The following is a 19,932-nucleotide window of genomic DNA, read 5'->3' as shown; positions in this document are numbered from 1 at the left end:
CATGGGTTTTGGCTGGGTTCGAGGTTCGAGTTCCAACACGTGGGTTCAAGTCCCAACCTGAGGTAAGTGGCTTCCCCTTCAACTTGTGCATCTGAGGAACTTTTGATTCTAAGAGAGTCAGTTCCTCAGCAGGTTGATAAGAAGTCTAGGGGTCCCCAAGGAGAGAGGGGTCTGGAATTCTCAAGGAGGAAGAAAGGACGAACTTTTTTGTCCCTCTACATTCCTTAAGATTATATAACAATAATGTATCCTGCTTGAGGACAGTCTCTAGAAAAACCTTCTGGCTAATCCTGTTATCTTAAGGTGTAAATTATGGGAGTAGGTCTAGTGAGGTCTTTACAACCTCCCGACATTCTTTTGATTCACTCTAACAACTAATTAGAGAGTACATAATTCCATTGCTGACACTAGCAAGGGGGTACTCTTTCTGCCCCCTTCTGATGCCTATGTCAGAAGCTTTCTCTATCTCCTTTATACTTTAATAAAACTTTATTACACAAAAAACTCTGAGTGATCAAGCCTTGTCTCTGACCCCGGATTGAATTCTTGTCCTCTGGAGGCCAAGAATCCCGGCATCTTTGTGTGGTTCAGCAACACTTTCAATTCCATCTGGGGAACATTCAGCTTCCATCTGGGTATTTCATTTTGGAAATTCCACCTGTGAGACTAGTTGGACAAAAACCACAGGCTGAGCAGGAATTGGAAGCAGCCACTCTGAGCTTTATGCTTTCTGTTTTTCTTCCCCTGCTATAGGCTTTCATCAGCTGGTGAGGTCTGGTTTGTATTTGGTTCACTCATGTCTGGTCAAAATTGGAAAATGCTTCTTTGATTCCATCAGACAGCCTCCTAAGAAAAATTTTGGCTTACTGGTCGACTTGTAGTTATAAACCTGTAGGTAAGGAAAAGATATTTTAACATTGTGTGGTCACAATATTCTTTAGACACTGGAGAAAATTGATTGGCATGAAACTCTTGAAATTCCAAAACTGGCTCATTTTGCATGTGCAGTTATCTGGCTTGATAAAATATCTTCCCCCCCCTCCCCAAGAACACTGACCCTGGGAGAACAGAAACATTCTAATATTCTTAGGAGAAACCTGAAGTTAAGCTTTGTCATGTCCTTGAAGTGTTAGGGAAAACAGAGACTGAAACTGCCTACCCTGGTCTGGCACCATAGTAACTATTGGCATATGTATTTCAAAACAGGAAGTCCTGGTAAGAAATGTGGAACTAACAAGCTACTACCAACTGGAAGAATTCAGGAAAGGTCAGAAGGAGAGACACGGGTTCACATGTCCTACCAGCCTCCCAGAATCCTCCTCACCGGACTCCATCTTGGCTGAGCGATGTTTGCACCACCAAGAAGGACCCTAAGTCAGAATGACTGGCCAGAGACAACCCAGAAACTAATCCTATTACCATAAAACTTGAGAACTCGAACCATGTGGTAGAACAGTCCTCCTGGGTTCCCTTTCCCCACTGCTCTCCCCCTGGGTGCCCCTTCCCAAGAAAGACTCTTGCTTTGTGAGCATGTGTGTCTCCTAATACAACTCATTTCTGAGGGTTAGACAAGAGCCCATTCTCGGGCCCTGGAAGGGGTCCCTTTCCTGCATCAAATGTCAGCTCTGGTGGGACCTCTTCTTCATTACAACTGACATCCTAACCACTTGGGGGTACTTGGCGACCAGCTTGCCCACCAATGAACCAGATCCAGTGGCTGTAACTGGAACCTTTTGTCCCTGATCTCCTCCTGACGCAGACAACTGGCCAGAGTGCCCTGATCAGGTAAGGAAAAAGAAAGTGACTTCTTTCCCCTTCCCTGTTTCTTTCCTCTTTTCAACCTCTCCTATCCTACCCTTTTTTTTCTTCTGTCCTGGTCCTGGATACAGGAGTCGGTTTGAAGGGCCTCAGCTTCATCTGAGTGTGGTAGCCTGATCACCTCCAGTGGGCAGAGAACTTGAATTCTGGTTCTGGTCTGGTATCTGGTCTCCGGTAGGGCCGAGTTCCCGTCCCCCCTTCCTAGAAGCTGAGGGAAAAGTCCTGTAACACCTGGGCATTTGCAGGTGTCAAGAAACATCTGTAAGTTCACCCCTTTTGTCTCTCCTTCTCTTCTTCCAGCCTGGCCTCCTTTCCTCCCTTTGAACTCTTTGAAAGCCTGAGATATTTCCATTTACTCTGAAGCACTCAGATCTAAAGTTCTGTGTCTCAGTAGGAGGTCTTCTGAGGCACTTCAGTCTTGTATCTAAGGGAGGGTCTGATTAGGACGGCTGGGCCTGTGTGTATTTTATACTTTGTGTTCTGCATTGAGATTTGTGATGCCCATTCTGCCTTGTGAAGTGGGATAACATTGTGTGGTCACTGTATTGTTTAGAGTCCAGAGAAAGTTGATTTAGGCAAAACTCTTAAAAAACTCATTCCAAAACTGGTTCTTTTTGCATATACAGTTAGTAAAAGCAAGCTTAATCAAGCATCTTTTGAGAATTCTGACTCTGAGGGAACAAGTCCTACTTAGAGAACTTGATTTTCCCTCCCTGTGCCTTGAAACTAGGGCTCTCAGAAACACTTAGACCATCTCTAATTCCTGAGACAGAGAAAAATAGGAAGAAGCCTTTAAAATTTTTACCTATTCCAACTGGTATTTATAAACTAGTGAATTTTATGATACCTGATTTTCATGACTAAGTTTAGAAAATGAAGCTAGATTTCTCACTCTGTCTGTCTGGATATATGTATGTCTCAGTATGTGTCTTTTTCTTTGGATAATATTGCAGAGGTTAATTCATAAATGAGCTCAATTTAATTGACTTAAAGAAAAGTAAGTGCTTACTAATCAAACAATTCTAAATACAAGAGAAATTGAAGTGAAAGTGAAAGTCACTCAGATGTGTTCAACTCTTGGTGACCCCATGGACCATACAGTCCATGGGATTCTCCAGGCCAGAATACTGGAGTGGGTAGCCGGTCCTTCTCCAGGGGATCTTCCCAACCCAGGGATGAAACCCAGGTCTCCCACATTGCAGGCAGATTCTTTACCAGCTGAGCCACTAGGAAATTAAGCTAAATGAATTTCAAGTTCATGTGAACTAGGAAATATTCTGTATTAAATTAATACATGGTATTAATGTTTATTTGTTAATCTAATTAGTATAGACATGTCTTCAGAGTCATCAATGTGAAGTGTAATATTTCTGTTCTACTTAGGTTTACTAGAGGTCAAATAAGATCTTATTCTATCTGTTACAAAATTTTCAACAAGAAAAGTAACTCAATGTGGAAAAAACTTTTTAAGGAAAGTAGGCTATGTGTTTTCAGTAAAAGAAGGTGTGAGAAATGAAAAAGTACTGAAAAGAGTTATGCATGATCAGGATTTTCTAAGATTGGAATGAATTTAGTGGGTAAATGGATTTTGTTAGAAATGGGCTAGAACAAGACTGGATTTGTTTTATCCTTCCGAAGTATTCTTGAAATGCTGCTTTGACAATAGACTGTGTTTCTTTGCCTTTAAATGATTTGCATTTGCTTTTGAGATCTCTTGTTACTTTGGTTGAGGAATAAATATTGTCTCACAGTGACTGAAGATCTTATTTGACCAAGTATTTTAAAACATTTTGACAAGCTCTCCAAATATCAAGCTTTAACTAAAGTTCTTTTGATTTTCAGCTAACCTTGAGATACTTGGGAGATACTTCCCCGAGGTATCTTAAAGAAAAATATTTAGGAGTCAACCCTGAATATTCATTGGAAGGATTGGTTGCTGAAGCTGAAGCTCCAGTACTTTGGCCACCTGATTCGAAGAGCCGACTCATTGGAAAAGATCCTGATGCTGGGAAAGATTGAAGGCAAAAGGAGAAAGGGGTAGCAGAGGATGACATGGTTGAATCAGACTGATTCAATGGACATGAATTTGAACAGACTCTGGGAGAAAGTGGAAGACAGATGAGCCTGATGTGCTACAGTCCATGGGGTTGCAGAGTCAGACACAACTTAGCGACTGAAAAACAACAAATTTGGTATGTTAAGTTAAATGTAATCATTTGTAATTCTGGTTACTGTAACCAAGTTTCTTTATTGATTACACTGTAATCAGATGTTTAACCATTCCTTTTGTCTTTCCTCCTAAGTATCTATAGATACTTTTGTACTCTGATGCTATCCCAAGAAGTGCTTCATCATCAAGAAGATTCATAGAAAGACTGTGGAAGCAGTTACAGTAGTTCCACACACTGGATGGTGACTGGGCAGGGATTCTGGCCCATGCAGATAAAAACAAGGAGCCTGTCCTGCCCCTGGGGCCCCTAGATCAGGCATCCAGAGATTTTCACTCCCTGACAGGCAGGGTCAATGTCCCTACCCAGCCTTGAAGCAGTTACAGAAGATGGACCATCGCCCCTCTGCTTCACATAAGAATATGGGAATAAAATCTCTGAGGGAGGAATGAAATGGGAGGAAAGGGGGCAGAACACAACCTTTAAAAGAATGACATAGCCATAGGATATGATGAAACGTGGTTAAAACCAACTAAGGCCAAGATGGCAGAGTCGACTTCCACTAGACCCTGAGCCTCAGTATATGCTCATTGTAACATACCAGCAAGCTAAGTGACCATCCACCACCGTTGGCAAAGTGAATAACCATTGTTTCACACTGATCTATGATTCTGTCTGATTTAGTGTTTTAACCCCTTTTGATATTTTCAACAAAACTTCCTATATCAAATTTTAATGAAGTCTTCTTGACCCCTAGCTAACTCTGGGATGCTTCAAAGGGCCCCTGAAACAGGACAAAGAGAGATATTAAGCTAATTAGGTTCATTTGGTAGGTTAAATTACATGGGAAGTATTATCAAATGAGTAATAAATCTTCTTAGGTTAGATTGTGTGATAATTGTTGCTAGTAATAATATAGATATTCTAGAGATTATATGGAGTTCCTAAAAATCTAGTCTATCCTAGTAAAATGTTATCAGCCATAATTCTAGTTATTATCTGAAAGTGTTATATGTCACAGCAGTAACCAAGCTACTTTGTCAATTGCACTGTAATCAGATTTTAAACATGCCTTCTTCTTTTGTCATTATAGACACAGTTTCACTACAATGCCTTTGCAACAATGCTTCCTCTTCAAGAAGATATATAGAAAGAACTTTTGGATAAATACAAGTTTCTGACTTTCAGACCATAATGCTGAACTGAGTAAGAAACTGAAAAATTCTAATGAAAAACATGATGGCTTCATAGAAGGTTAACAAAAGGACTGAGTGAACTGGTTATATTCACAGGACTAAGTGAATATGGTTATAATTTTTGTGGTTTCTATGTGAAAATTTACTGGTTTATCATTTATAATGTTTTCTTAACTTCTTGGACTTTTATATTTGGATCAAATGCTTTTCTATCATATGCATGATCTTATGCTACTTTTAGAAATCAATCCCAACTGTTGAGTTTCTGACCAATTATTTGCATCTAATACTTTTGGGTTACTGTGGTAAATTTCTCCACTCCAAGGCTCTAATTGTTTGGCCCTGAGGAAATTTATTTTAAAAGAAAGATTATAGTCATGCTCGGGTCACTATTGAAACTAGTAGATGAAATCCCCTCACCTGGCCTATTAATAATGCCTGCCCTGGAGGACCTGGTGATAGTGGGCATGGACCACCTGGAGTAGCTCTATGGGAAGGCCTTGTCGCTCATCTTCTTGGGATTCCTACCCTGGGGGGACACCATGCTGTTGTGTGCTATGCTGGATGCCCACCCCAAGAGGCAGTGCTGCAAGGAGACCCACATCATCTCCCATGTGCTGGCCATGTCGCAGGCCTGGTCCAAGTCCAGCCAGGAGAAGCTGCAGTTGGACGAGGTGGGCATGACTGATGAGGTGCTGGATGTGGCCATGCAGGCCTTCAACCTGGAGGTGATCGCCAAGCACGGCAAGCCGGTCGGCATCCTCTGCAACAAAGACCCCTCCACACTCAAGTTTTCTGTCTACCTGTTGCACCTCCTCCCTGCTGGTGGTGCAGGACAGTTGGGCCTCCACGTACTCCAGGGTCACCTGCAACGTCACCACTGCCAGCTTCAACCTTGGCAGCTAGCACGACTACCTCACCAAGTGCAGCCAGGCCGTGGAGGTGATGTATGCCCTGTGCATGGAGGTGGGCAAGGACAGGTGCCTGCCTCTGTACTAACAGCAGGTGGTGCTGCACCCTGGTGCTCCCTCTAGCTCATCCTTGACCTCCTTGCCACCACCTGGAGCAGAACTGTCCTGTGCGACAAGGACCTCATCAGCAAGCCCAGCGGCATTTCCCTATCCAAGATCGAGTGATCCACAGCCCAGGTCATCAAGCCTGTGGATCTGGAATCTCTCTCCAAGTGGACAGGCCACATCCCTGGAGATGTGTCCCAGGACATGGTCCAGATCGCCCCCATGCTGGCTCGGCTCGGCTATGACGCCTACACAAACCCAACCCCGTCATCATCAACAATGCACACCAGGTCTTGAAAGAAGACTATAACCAACCAGCCAATCTGAAAGGCTACTTTCAGATGAACGAGAATAGCACCTTGTTAGGGAAATTAAAATGGAGGTAGTCTTGTTCAGGTTTCAGAAGTAGGGAGCAAGCCTCTGACCAACTTCTGGCCTTTGCCTGAACCCTGCCTGAACTACATGCCTGAACTACAAGCGTACCAGTTGTTACCAATAAGTTAAGCAGCACGTTAGATAAGAAAGGGAGTGAGTCTTGGGAATTTCTTAAGCCCCTGGAGACCTGGCCAGTCCCCCGGGGTCTAAGGAATCTTGTGACTTACAAGGTGAAACAAACAGCATTATAAAAGTTAAAGAAAAACCAGAGCTGCACTTTTGCATATAAACTGATGATAATATCAGTTTGTGGCCTGGGAATATAAGCAGGAGCCCCCAAAGCTGCAATTTGAAGTCTCACCCGTGGGGTGGATACACCGCCTGGGACCTTTTTCCCAACTGGGACTCCAAATTGCTGTTATTTGAGGCTTCCCAGTGCTGTTCAAGTCTAGATGTAGGTTTTGGCCCAATTTGGTGGTGTATATGTGGTTACATTTCTCTATTATTTCTATTTTTTCTTTGTTTAATGACTGTATATTGAAATTGTCACATAACCCACTATTAAATATTGAAATTGTTTTGTGTGTGTGTGTGTGTGTGTGTGTGTGTGTGTAATGAGTGATTTCTCTTGTTAACAAATCCTTCAAATCTAAAATGAAAGTAAAACTTTTGGCAAAACACACCTTATCTCTCCTAGGAAGCTCATGATTTCCAAATCTCTGCAAATGGTTTTGTTGCCAGAAGATAAGAAACTGCATTCGAGTGGAAATAGGACCTCTAATCCAAGCATATTGCTTGCTATTCATCGCCAAAACAGGACTGCTAAAGGGGAATGTATTTGGATATGTTTGCAAAAGATGAATCCTTGAAAACTTACCTTGAAATACTCTCTCGGGACAATCCAAGGTAAAGAACCAAGAGTTTAGAAATAGTCTGGCTCTTGAAACATTTGTTGTTCAGTTGTGTCCAACTCTTTGTGACCTCATGGACTGTAGTACGCCAGGCTTCCCTGTCCTTCACTTATCTCCTGCAGTTGGCTCAAATTCATGTCCATTGAGTCAGTGATGCCATCCAACCATCTCATCGTCAGTCGTCACCTTCTCCCACCTTCAATCTTTCCCAGCATCAGGGTCTCTTCCAGTGAGTCAGTTCTTCACATCAGGTGGCCAAAGTATTGGAGCTTCAGCTTCAGCATCAGTCCTATGAATATTCAGGGTTGATTTTTTTTAGAATTGACTGGTTTGATCTCCTTGCTGACCAAGAGATTCTCAAGAGTCTTCTCCAACACCACAATTCAAAAGCATCAATTCTTTGGCACTCAACCTTCTGTTTGGTCCAACTCACATCTGTACATCAGTTCAGTTCAGTCGCTCAGTCATGTCCGACTCTTTGCAACCCCATGAATTGCAGCACGCCAGGCCTCCCTGTCCATCACCAACTCCTGGAGTTTACTCAAACTCATGTCCATCGAGTTGGTGATGCCATCCAGCCATCTCATCCTCTGTCGTCCCCTTCTCCTCCTGCCCCCAATCCCTTCCAGCATCAGGGTCTTTTCCAATGAGTCAACTCTTTGCATGAGGTGGCCAAAGTATTGGAGTTTCAGCTTCAGCATCAGTCCTTCCAATGAATATTCAGGATTGATTTTCTTTAGGATGGACTGGTTTGATCTCCTTGCTGTCCAAGAGATTCTCAAGAGTCTTCTCTAACACCACAATTCAAAAGCATCAATTCTTTGGCACTCAACCTTCTTTATGGTCCTACTCTCACATCGGTACATAACTACTGGAAAAACCATAGCTTTGATTATATAGACCTTTGTCGGCAAAGTGATGTCTCTGCTTTTTAATATGCTGTCTAGGTTGGTCATAGCTTTTCTTCCAAGGGGCACACTTCTTTTAATCTCATGGCTGCAGTCACCATGTGCAGTGATTTTGGAGCCCTCAAAAATAAAGTCTGTCACTGTTTCCACTGTTTCCCCATCTATTTGCCATGAAGTGATGGGACCGGATGCCATGATCTTAGTTTTCTGAATGTTGAGTTTTGTTTTTTTTTTTTATTATTAGTTGGAGGCTAATTACTTTACAATATTGTAGTGGTTTTTGCCATACATTGACATGAATCAGCCTGAATGTTGAGTTTTAAGCCAACTTTTTCACTCTCCTCTTCACTTTCATCAAGAGGCTCTTTAGTTCTTTGCTTTCTGCCATAAAGGTGGTATCATCTGCATATCTCAGGTTACTGATATGTCTTCCAGCAATCTTGATTCCAGCTTGTGCTTCATCTAGCCCAGTATTTCTCATGATGTACTCTGCATGTAAGTTAAATAAGCAGGATAACAATATTCAGCCTTGATAGACTCTTTTCACTATTGGAACCAGTCTGTTGTTCCATGTCCAGTTCTAATTGTTGCTTCCAGATCTGCATATAGATTTTTCAAGAGGCAGATCAGGTGGCCTGGTATTCCCATCTCTTTAAGAATTTTCCACAGTTTGTTATGATCCACACAGTCAAAGACTTTGGCATAGTCAATAAAACAGAAGTAGATGTTTTTCTGGAACTCTCTAGTTTTTTCGATGATCCAACGGTTGTTGGCAATTTGATCTCTGGTTCCTCTGCCTTTTTTAAATCCAGCTTAAACATCTAGAAGTTCACAGTTCATGTACTGTTGAAGCCTGGCTTGGAGAATTTTGAGCATTATTTTGTTAGTGTGAGATGAGTGAAATTGTCCAGTGTGTGAGGGTTGTACCTTTATTGCAGTTTGAATTACTTTCATGGGGCATTTCTTCTGAGTTTCCTTTGGCCAAGCATTTTGACTTGCCTGGTTCACAGTCCGTATTTGGTATATCTCAGCATCCTCCCATATGTGCACATGCGTCTCTTAGCCATGATGGATTCTACTGAAGGGACCTGTGGGTAACCTGGCCTTAGTTAACAATATTCCTGTTTGACCTCCAAGGAGCCTTTTAGTACATGTGAGGTCAGGGAGGTCTCCTAACTTTGAGAATGAGAAATATGTGGTCTGGGAAGGGCCCAGCCTCCTCCCTTAATTGTCCTGCTCTTCTCATCTTGGAGCTTTGGTTCATAGGGAGTGAATCTCCAGTCACTTTACCCTGGGGGGGGGGGGGGGGGAGTGGAGAGGAGGCATCTACCTTCTGCCTCAGTTCTACTCAGTTTCAGGAATTTCTATGGTTCCAGTGGTCAGGACACAGCCTTACACTGCTGAGGACCAGGTTCAATCCCTGGTTACAGAACTAAGATCCTGCAAACTGCACAACTCAGCCAAAATAGACAGCAAAATAAATGTATTAAAAAAAAAAAAAAAGACAACAGCTTCTTCACAAGACTGTTCCTAGCCTCCTTTGGTCACCAAATCTCAAAATCCCCAAATAGAAATTATTAGTGTGGCAAAAGGGAGAAAAGGGAATAAACCTCTAAGGACCCATAGAATGTGGCTAATATGTATAGTGAAGTGAAGTTGCTCAGTCGTGTCCGACTATTTGCAACCCCACGGACTGTAGCCTATCAGGCTTTGCCGTCAATGGGATTTTTCAGGCAAGAATACTGGAGTGGGTTGCCATTTCCTTCTCCAGGGGATCTTCCTGACCCAGGGATCAAACCCAGGTCTTCTGCATTGTAGGCAGACGCTTTACCCTCTGAGCCACCAGGGAAGCCCAATAATCAGGACCAAAAGCAGCGTACTTCTGAGTCAGGATTTAAGGAGTCATGTGATAATGGACCACAAATCTGAATACGGGGAGTGTGTCAGCATGGCAGCGGACTTCCCAGGTGGCTCAGTGGTAAAGAATTTGCCTGCCAATGCAGGAGATGCAGGAGACATGGGTTTGATTCCTACATCAAGAAGATCATCTGGAGGAGGAAATGACAACCCACTTCAGTATTCTTGCCTGGGAAATTCCATGGACAGAGGAGCCTGGTGGACTACAGTCCATAGGGTCTCAAAGTTGGACACAACTGAGTGACTGAGCATGCATGAAGGTCAACATGGGGACTACAAATAATAGTGCAGTATAATAAAAAACTTGTCAAGTCATTGCCCCTGGTCCTGTAATTTTCCAAGTTATAGGACTATCTTTGGTATTCAGGAGTTCCTGGACCCCTTCAGAGTTCATGCCAACACTATGGCTCAGCATGGGGGCCCAGTCATCCCAGTGACCAACCTTGTAGTTAGGAGATGAAGCTTTGGGCCAGCCTGTCATCTAGGGATGGAAGTAGGGGTAGACACTGAGTTCAATATCATGACCCGTGATTCAGTCACACCTGCTGATGTGATAAAACCTGAATGAACAGTCTGAACACCAATGACCCAATGAGCTTGCTTCAGCATGGCTGAGGGTGATATGTCCTGATTCCATGGGGAGAGGACATGGGGGAGCTTGCATGTGGAACCTACCCTGTTTTGACCTAGAGCTCTCCCTTTTGCTGCTTCCAAATTGTGTCTCTTGCTATAATAATACTAATCATAAGCAGAGTATTTTCCTGAGTTCATGAGTTATTCTAGCAAAATACCCAATCTGAGGAAGTCATGAGATTCTGAATTTGCAGCACCTGGGTCAGAAATGTGAGTGGAGGACTTCCCTGGTGGTCCAGTGATTAGGAATCTTTAAACGCACGGAAGACGGGTTTGAGCCCTGGTCTGAGAAGATCCCACATGCTTAGGAACAACTAAGCCCATGAGCCACAACCACTGAAACTCATCATCTAGAGCTCTTGCTCTGCAACAATGAGAAGCCAGAGCACTGCAATGAAGAGTAGCCCCCACTTTCTGCAATTAGAATGCCCACACACAGCAACAAAGACCCAGCATAGCCAAAAATAAATTTTAAAATAAAAATTTTTTAAAACAAACCAACAGGGACTTCCCTGGTGGGCCAGTGGTTAAGAGTCAGAGCTCCCAATGCAGGTGGCCCAGGTTCAATCCTGCGTCAGGGAACTAGATCCCAAATCCCACAACTAAGACCCAAGGCAGCCAAATAAATAAAATTTTAAAACAAACAAATAAGAAGACAATGAAGCATGAGAGTTTCATGGCCTCAGGCACTATCCGTGTCTCTGATCTCTCAGGTCTCCAGTACTACAGGCATGCTGGACCACCCTCTGGAAGGAGGGTACATTATTGTATCTTGTATCTCTTTGAAAGATGCTTTATGGAGCCTCTGGCAGGACCTAATAAGAAAGCAGAAGTGCAGAGTCCTAGGAGCAAGGCCATGCCTCTAGAGCAATAGAAAAACAGCTCCTGGTTTTTCTATTTTTAAACAGGGGAGCCTGGCATGCTGCAGTTCATGGGGTAGCAGAGTTGGACACCACTGAGCAACTGAACAATTTTTCCATGGGCCAGAGTTTGGCGGGATGGTTTCTGAATGATTCAAACACATTACATTTATTGTGCACTTTATTTCTAATCTAATGCTGCTGCTGATCTGTAGGAGATATCAGTCTACTCGACCCAGAGTTTGGGGACCCCTGGGTTAGAGGATGATGCAAACCAGGGACATCTGTGACTTGCTTTCAGAATATCTCAAACACTCGGGTTTTCATTGATTATTTTTTGGCACAGTCAAGCTTGCCATTGGAGGATTCTCTGAATTTCCAAACAAAGCCCAATGCTGCAGAAACCTTGCAGCATCTCAAAATAAAGCAGTATTATAACCCAAAGAAAACAGGGATTTCAGGGGCAACTGAGCTAGCGTGCATTCAGCCACATCCTTCATAGCCCCCAGGAGATGCACATATGTGACCTCCTGCTGGCCTGTCCTGTTCTGCGACCCTCCAGCTCCCTCTGAACACAAGTTCAGGCTCTCAGACGCCATTCGCTAACCACAGCCAGACAGCCTTCACAGGAGTCAAATTATCAGAAGGAAATTGCTCTGGATAGGAGCCAAAGGAGAAGGAAAACAATGTTATGTCCCAAGCTGGTGGCTTTAATGCCTTCCATGCTTTAGTTGCCCAAGACATGTGGAATCTTCTCTAACCAGGGATCAAACCTGTGTCCCCTGCATTAGCAGGCAGATTGTTATCCACTGTACCACCGGGGAAGTTCAATACAACCTTCATTATGTTGAAAATTTTTATCAAAAGCTTTTTCTGCATCTCTTGAGATGATCATATGGCTTTTATTCTTATTGACTGACTTGCAGATATTAAAAAATCATTGCATCTCTGGGATAAATCTCACTTGACCATGATGTAAGATACTTTGAATGTATCATTGGATTCTGTTTGCTACTATTTTGTTGTGGAATTTTGCATCTGTGTGCATCAGTGATATTGACCTGTAATTATCTTTTTTGTGTGTGATGTCTCTTTCTGGTTGTGGTATCAGTATGATGCTGGCTTCATGGAAGGTGTTCAGAAGCATGCCTCCCACTGCAATTTTTGGGAATAGTTTCAGAAGGGTAGGTATTAGCTCTTCTTTAAATGTAGACTTTTGTTTGTTGGAAGTTTTTAAGATACTGATTCGGGGAATTCCCTGACAGTCCAGTGGTTAGGACTCTGCACTTGCCCTACCAAGAGCCCAGGTTCAATCCCTGCTGAGGAAATTAAGATCCTGCAAGTCATGCAGTGCAGCAAAAAATAATAATAAATAAATAACTGATTCAATTTCAGTACAGTAAGTTCCCTACATGCAAATAAGTCCCATTCCAAGAGCATATTCATATGTCTAATTTGTTCATAAGTCCAACAAATTTAGCCCAGGTACCCAACTAACACAATTGGCTAGATAGCACTGGACTGTAATAGGTCTATAATACTTTCCACACAACTAACAAATAGAAAGCAAACACAAAAAATGAAGAAAACATTTCTAATCTTACAGTATAGAGCCTTGAAAAGTGCAGTAGTACAGCATAACAGTGGGCAAACAGGGCCTGGCATCAAGTGAAAAAGCAAGGAGAGTTACTATCTTTCTAGTTGGGAGTGAGGATATTCCCAGAGAAGTGAGATGTTGGCAGATGTGAGAGTCTGGGCTCCCCCATCCTGGCCCTGACCCCTCTGTCTGTGCCTTCCCCCATCCCAGCCCTGTTCTTCTTGGCTATTTCTTTTTTAATTTTTTTTTATTTATTTTTTTATTTTTTGGCTATTTCTATGTGTTAAGGGGGTGCCCCCCTTGCTGGGCTGAGCACTTGGAAGGGCAAATTTGGTGCTTACTTGGTCATTGCTGGATGTAGCTCAGTAAGTGTGGCCTTGAGGACCGTACCAGAGGAGGGGGTGCTGCCCACACCCACCCAAACTCCCTGAGTGTTTGATGAAGGTGACTCCCCCATAGATGTCACCTCTATGACCCAGGACATGGCCCAGAGCAACTCCCACCCAGACATCAGGGGCTACCGGACATGCTGTTTTTTTTTTTTAATATTGATTTTTTAATTTGGTTGTGTTGGGTCTTCTTTGCATCATTCAGGATCTTTCATTGCTGCGCACAGACTCTCTAGTTGTGGCACGCAGGCCCCGTAGTTGCAGCGCCTGGGTTTAGGTGCTCCTTGGCATGTGGGATCTTATTTCCCTGACCAAGGATCGAACTTGAGTCCCCTGCGTTGCAAGGCGGATTCTTAACCACTGGGCCACCAGGGAAGTCCCCTTGCTGTTCTTGAATAGTAAGCTTTCCTTCCCAAATCGCCCCCATCGGAGAGCTGTCTCCCTGGGCATCTCTTCTAAGAATGTAGGCAGGCAGGAGTTAACAGAAGCAGCCCTACTTCTCTTGGGCTGCTATATGCAGATACCTGCCCATCTCCTGCAGGTGGCGCTGTGACGCATTTGCATCCCGTCAGGGAACACAGATGACCCCTTGCGGCTCATCTGCTCACACCCACATTCCATTTTCAAATATCTGAAATAGTGCGGCGCAAGAGAAATACAGTGGGAGCCACTTATGTAATTTTAAGTTTTCTAGCAGCCATATTTTTAAATGTAAATAAGAAATGAGTGAATTAGCACAAGAAAAGATGCTCAACATCACTAATCATTAGGAACTGTAGCGCGTCAGCCTCCTCTGTCCCTGGGGATCCTGCAGGCAAGAATCCTGGAGTGGGTTGCCATGCCCTACCTCCAGGGGCTCTTCCTGGGATCGAATCTAGGTCTCCGGCATTGCTGGCAGATTCTTAACTGACTGAGCGACGAGGGGAGCCGCCCAATGACTAGGGAAATGCAAAGTAAAACCACAACGAGGTACCATCTCACACCCATTAGGATGGCTATCATGAAAAAAAAAAGAAAATAACAGGTGTTGGCAAAGGACTTCTCTGGTGGTCCAGTGGTTAAGACTCCGAACTTCCAACGCAGGGGGCATAGGTTTGATCCCTGGTTGGGAAGTAAGGTACCACAAGCCTTGGGGCACAGCCAAAAAATAAAAATAATAAAATAACAATAAGAATAATAAAATATTTTTTTAAAAAAACCTTTCTACGGAGGTGGAAAATTGGAGCCACTGTGCACTGGTCATGGGGATGGGGATCGTGGTTGTGGTCGTGGGGATGGCAAATGGTAGAGCCAACAGCACAGCACTTCTCAAACAATTAAACAGAATCACCCCCAGTCCAGCAACCTCACTTCTGAGTATATACCTAAATTTTTAAAAAAAAGACTTCCCTCATGGTCCAGTGACTAAGGTTCTGTGCTCCCAGCGCAGGGGGCCCAGGTTTGATCCCTGGTCAGGGAACTACACCTGACAGGCCACAACTAAGACTTGGAACAGCCAAAAATATATATATTTAAAAAAAGAAAGAAAGCAGAGACTTGGACAGATATTTGTACACCCTTGTTCACAGCGATGCTGTTCACCATAGCCAAAAGCTAGAAATGACCCAAGTGCCCATTGACAAATAAACAAAATGTGGTTGTTCACAAAATACAATATTATTCAGCCTCAAAGAGAAAGGAAATTCTGATACATGTTGCAACATGGATGAACAAACCAGTTAGGAAAAGACAAATACTGTGTGATCCCATTTACTTGAGGTTCGTAGAGTAGGCAAATTCATAATGACAAGGCAGAAGGGTGGTTGCCAGGGGCTGGGAGCGGGCAGATGAGGAGTTGTTGTTTAACGGGTACCTTTTCAGTTTTGCAAGATGGAAACACATTCACACCACAACATGAATGTATTTCACACTACTGAACTGTAAATTTTAAAATATGGTTACAAGGAGGGCTTCCCTGGTGGCTCAGGGGTTAAGAATCCACCTGCCAATGCTGGAGACACAGGTTCGGATCCCTGGTCTGGGACGATCCCACATGCCTTGGAGCAGCGAAGCCCGTGCACCACAGCTATTCAGCCTGTGCTCTAGAGCCCAGGAGCCGCAACCACTGACGCCCGTGTGCCCTAGAGCCGGTGCTCTGCATCAAGAAAAGCCACCGCAATAAGTCCATGCACCGCAGCTAGAGAATAGCCCTGCTCTCTGCAACTAGAGAAAAGCCCGTGCAGCAACAAAGACCCAGCACAGCCAAAAATAATAAACAAATTAAATTTAATTTAAAAATACACACACAGGGCTTCCCTGGTGGCTCAGTGGTAAAGAATCTGCCTGCCAAGGCAGGAGACACGGGTTTGATCCTTGATCTGGGAGGATCCCACATGCTTGCAGATCACTCAGCCTGTTCACCACAACTATTCAGCCTGTGCTCTAGAGCCCAGAACTGCCAACTCCTGAGCCCACATGCTAAAACTACTGAAGCATGCTTGAGAGTCCGTGCTCCAAAAGAAGAGAAACCTGTACACTGCAGCTAGACAGCAGCCCCTGCTCGCTGCAACTAGAGAAAAGCCCACGCAGTAAGGAAGACCCAGCAGAGCCAAAAATAAATAAATAAATATTATTTAAAAAAATACAAACACAAAAACAACAGATAGGAGAAAGGCACTCTGACCTCCCCTTTGGTGGTGGTTTAGTCACTAAGTTGTGTCCGACCCTTTAAAAATGGTTAAGAGGGTAACTTTTATGTTCTGTGTTTTACCACAGTAAAAGAAATTTACAAATAAACAGGTGAAATTAGCTTTAGTCATATTTTTATTTATCCCAACATACCCCAAATATTATCATTTCAAAATATAATTAATTTTTACAATTATTGAAATACTGAATATTCTTTTTATCAAACCCAGCTTGGAAATTCAGCACTTACAGCAGACCTCAGAGCTAGCCACTTTCCAAGTGCTTAACAGCCATCTGTACATCATATTTGCAAAGACACCAAGAGTTTCTCTGCAAACCTCCCACAGCATCTAGAAACACACCCATCATTCAGGGACCCACCCCTCAATCTCCTCTCAGACACTTTCAGAGAAAGCACTTGCTCAAGGAGCAAATGACAGTACCAAATTGGACATCTGCAGGTCAATTTGACCTGCAAATCCCTCCCTTCCCCTGCCTTCTTACATAAATTTGCGTATCATTCACGTGTCCACTGGAAGCACACTGGCAGGACCTCAGATAGTCATCTCAAAGTCAGGGGGGCGGTGGTGGCCAGGGACTGGACTGGAGGCCCCCTCCAGTTTCCCTTTCAGCTCTCTGTCCTCCTCCTCCTCTTCCTCGGTGTTCTCCTCTGCCTCCTCTTCCAGGAAGGCCACCAGTTCCTCCCGCAGTGCCCCCATCTCCAGTCCCAGGCTGCACAGCTGGCCCAGCAGCTGGACATCCACTCGGCGGAGGTTCCCCTGGGGTGGGAAGGGGCAGTCATGGGCGTGCCACTCCAGACGGCAAAGGGTTAGTGTGCCTCTGCCTAGAAACCTGAGTGGGAGCAGCTCCCAGCTCAAGTACCAACACAGATTCTTTGCCTAACCAAACTTTAGTCAGGATCCTGAACATTTTCCGGGGTCCATCAGTACTTCCTTGTATCAGTAAAATCCAGTTTTAGCAAGAATCCCCCTCTTTGTATGTTTTGGGCTTCCCTGGTGGCTCAGATGGTAAAGAATCCGCTTGCAATGCAGGAGACCCTGGTTCAATTTCTGGGTCGGGAAGATTCCCTGGAGAAGGGAAAGGCAACCCACTCCAGTATTCTTGCCTGGAGAATTCCATAGACAGAGGAGCCTGGCGGGCTACAGTTCATGGGGTCGTAAAGAGTTGGACTCGACTAAGAGGCTAACAACACCCTCTTCCATATCTGATCAGATTCCTCGTCCTCCCCACTCCCCCATCCCCCAGGTGATGGCTGATCACCCTGGCCTGCCTTCAGCAAGAATCCTGCTAGATCAGTTTAGCCAGACTCCCCCCTCACCCCTGAGATTGCCTCTTGGGAATTTTCCTTTTTTCCCCCCTTTTGGCTGTGCCACTTGGCATGTGGGAGCTTAGTTACCCCGGAAGGGATCGAACCCAAATCCCCTGCATTGGAACCTCTCTGAGGCTTAACTACTAGACCTCCAGGGACACCCCAGCCTCTTAGGAATGTTCTATCCCCTGACTCTGTTCCTTGGCTGTCAATTCCCAATTGCCCATGCTATATTCAAGATTCAGCCCAATCTCTCTCCTCTACTACAAAATCCCATCACCTACAGCCTTGCCATCTTTAAGAGGTGTCATCTTTTTCTTTAACAGTCCTGGCCCACAGCATACGGGTGGGACCCTCACCGGGTCCCTGGACTCTGTCAGCCTGCTTCTGTCCTGTCTCCCACGGTCATGGTCTCTGCATTTCACTGTCCCTCGCTTTCTCCGCCTCTCTTGTTCTCTCTCTGTGTCCTGATCTTAGTCTCCGTCTCTCTTATTAGGTCTCCCTCTCTTGTTATCTTTCTCCACCTCTCTGTCTCTACTTGGCTGTCTCCCTCTCTGTCTTTCTAGATCCAGTCTTTCTGTCTGTCTCTATTTCTCTGCCCCTGCCTTTGACTTTCTCCATCTCTGTCTTTCAGATTTAACATGAGCCTGTCTTTGGCTCTCAGTCTCTGCTTTCCATTTCTTGTCTCTCTGTCTCTGGGTCTCTCTGTCTCTATTACTGTCTGTCACTCTTAGTGTCTTTCTGTGTCTCTATCTGTCTCCGTCTCACTTTGTGTGTATCTGTCTCTGCCTCTATTTCTCTGTTCCTGTCTCTCATTTTCTGTCTCAGTCTCTGGCATCTTTTATTTTCATTCATCCCCATTCATTTATCCACTCCCCACTCCCCCATCTCTGATTCCTCTGAACCCCTCACTCACCAGCTCCTCCCAGATCCACAGCAGACTCTCCCTGGCACCTCCAGCGCCAGCCCCTGGGGACGCGAGGGTCTGACCCGCCTTCTCCGCTGGGGGGACTCCCCTCAGGGCCCGCGGGGGTGGGCCCAGCCCTGGGGGCACCAGTCCAGCCTGCCTCAGCTTCTTCCAGAGCTCCATAGCCTCTGAACTGCGGCAGCCAGGAACAGGAAGTAGCAAGGTCCAGAGTGACCTAGCCCCTGGGGAGTTGGGGGCGGGGGGGAGGGGAGTAAAGGGCAGTGGAGGGTGGGGGAGCACCCCCTGGCATCACAAAGTCCGTTCTCCACGGAGGATCAGCGGCTTCGTGTGTGGGGGAGGATGTGTGTGTGTGTGTGTGTGTGTGTGTGTGTGTGTGCGCGCGCGCGCGCGCGCGTATGTGTGTGTTTAAATTGAAGTGTAACATCAGGTCAGTTCACAGGGATCCAACCTCAGCCCCTCTGGCCGGAGGTCTAACTCCAGCCCTCCCTGCCGCTTCTCAGATGGACCCCCTCACGGGTGAGCGGCTGCCCCGCCTCTTCTTGCCCCGCCCCTCCTGGGTCCCGCCCACTGCTCCTCCCCAACTCCCCCTGCAGCCCTCTCCTCCACTTACTTCTATCTTCCCCTGGTTTGATCCTTGCCCGTCTTCTCCACTCTGGCCCTTGCAGGGCTTCCCAGCCCCTGTGCCTGAGGAACCAGGAGTGGCTTCCAGGAGAACGATCCCTCAGCCGGAGTGCCTTGGTGCCCAGGCTGCTGGCCCAGGCGGAGCAGCAGTTCTGCCAACCCTGGACTTGTCCACAGACATTATCACTAGCAATTCAGGCCCCGCCATGAACTACTGCACACCAGGCTCCTCTGTCCTCTGTCCACACCAAACTACCTCCGGGAGTTTGCTGAAATTCATGTCCATTGAGTTGGTGATCGATCCCTGGGGTGGGGAGATACCCAGGAGAAGGGAATGGCAACCCACTCCACTATTCTTGCTGGAGAATTCCATGGACAGAGAAGCCTGGTGGGCTAAAATCCATGGGAGGTCACAAAGAGTTGGACATGACTGAGTAACTAACATTTACTAATGCCAGTTACAGAACCTAGGCAGTGACTTACTGTAAAAAATCATTCAACTTTTCTGTAAATTTTCAAATTGTCCTATTAAAGTGTTAGGAAGCTATGATGTTATTGGTCTCTGTCTCTTAGTGGAGACAGTTGATTCCTTTGGGAA

At 45.1% G+C, this 19,932-nt stretch overlaps 1 protein-coding gene and 1 pseudogene across 2 annotated transcripts; one reads left to right on the top strand and one right to left on the bottom strand.

The window, feature by feature from the left end:
- Window positions 1-249: 249 nt before the first annotated feature.
- Window positions 250-19,175, bottom strand: ERICH4 (glutamate rich 4). Of its 2 annotated transcripts, XR_006340135.1 has the most exons (3): window positions 18,702-19,175; window positions 16,960-17,234; window positions 250-889 (listed from the first exon to the last, which is right to left on the bottom strand). XR_006340135.1 is itself a non-coding variant. In XM_043897840.1 (2 exons), exons 1-2 carry the CDS (start codon window positions 18,873-18,875, stop codon window positions 17,010-17,012), a joined length of 399 nt encoding a protein of 132 aa, XP_043753775.1. In that variant the 5' UTR covers window positions 18,876-19,174; the 3' UTR covers window positions 16,573-17,009. The 2 variants fall into 2 exon arrangements, 1 of the variants encoding a protein (XP_043753775.1); XM_043897840.1 differs by lacking the exon at window positions 250-889 and having other exon boundaries at window positions 16,573-17,234; window positions 18,702-19,174.
- On the top strand, window positions 5,617-6,943 carry LOC122692768 (annotated as a pseudogene).
- Window positions 19,176-19,932: the final 757 nt, after the last annotated feature.

The sequence above is a fragment of the Cervus elaphus genome, chromosome 4, assembly GCF_910594005.1.
Source record: "Cervus elaphus chromosome 4, mCerEla1.1, whole genome shotgun sequence".
Lineage (NCBI taxonomy): Eukaryota > Metazoa > Chordata > Mammalia > Artiodactyla > Cervidae > Cervus > Cervus elaphus.
The sequence above is the reverse complement of the archived record's forward strand: the minus strand, read 5'-3'. Positions and strand labels throughout refer to the sequence as shown.

Bases quoted from the DNA above. Each gene is read 5' to 3' on its own strand.
- ERICH4 (XM_043897840.1), bottom strand. From the start codon at position 18,875: ATGGAGCTCTGGAAGAAGCTGAGGCAGGCTGGACTGGTGCCCCCAGGG. The intron at 17,235-18,701 runs GTGAGTGAGGGG...TTCCCACCCCAG, and splicing joins TGTGGATCTGGGAGGAGCTG to GGGAACCTCCGCCGAGTGGA.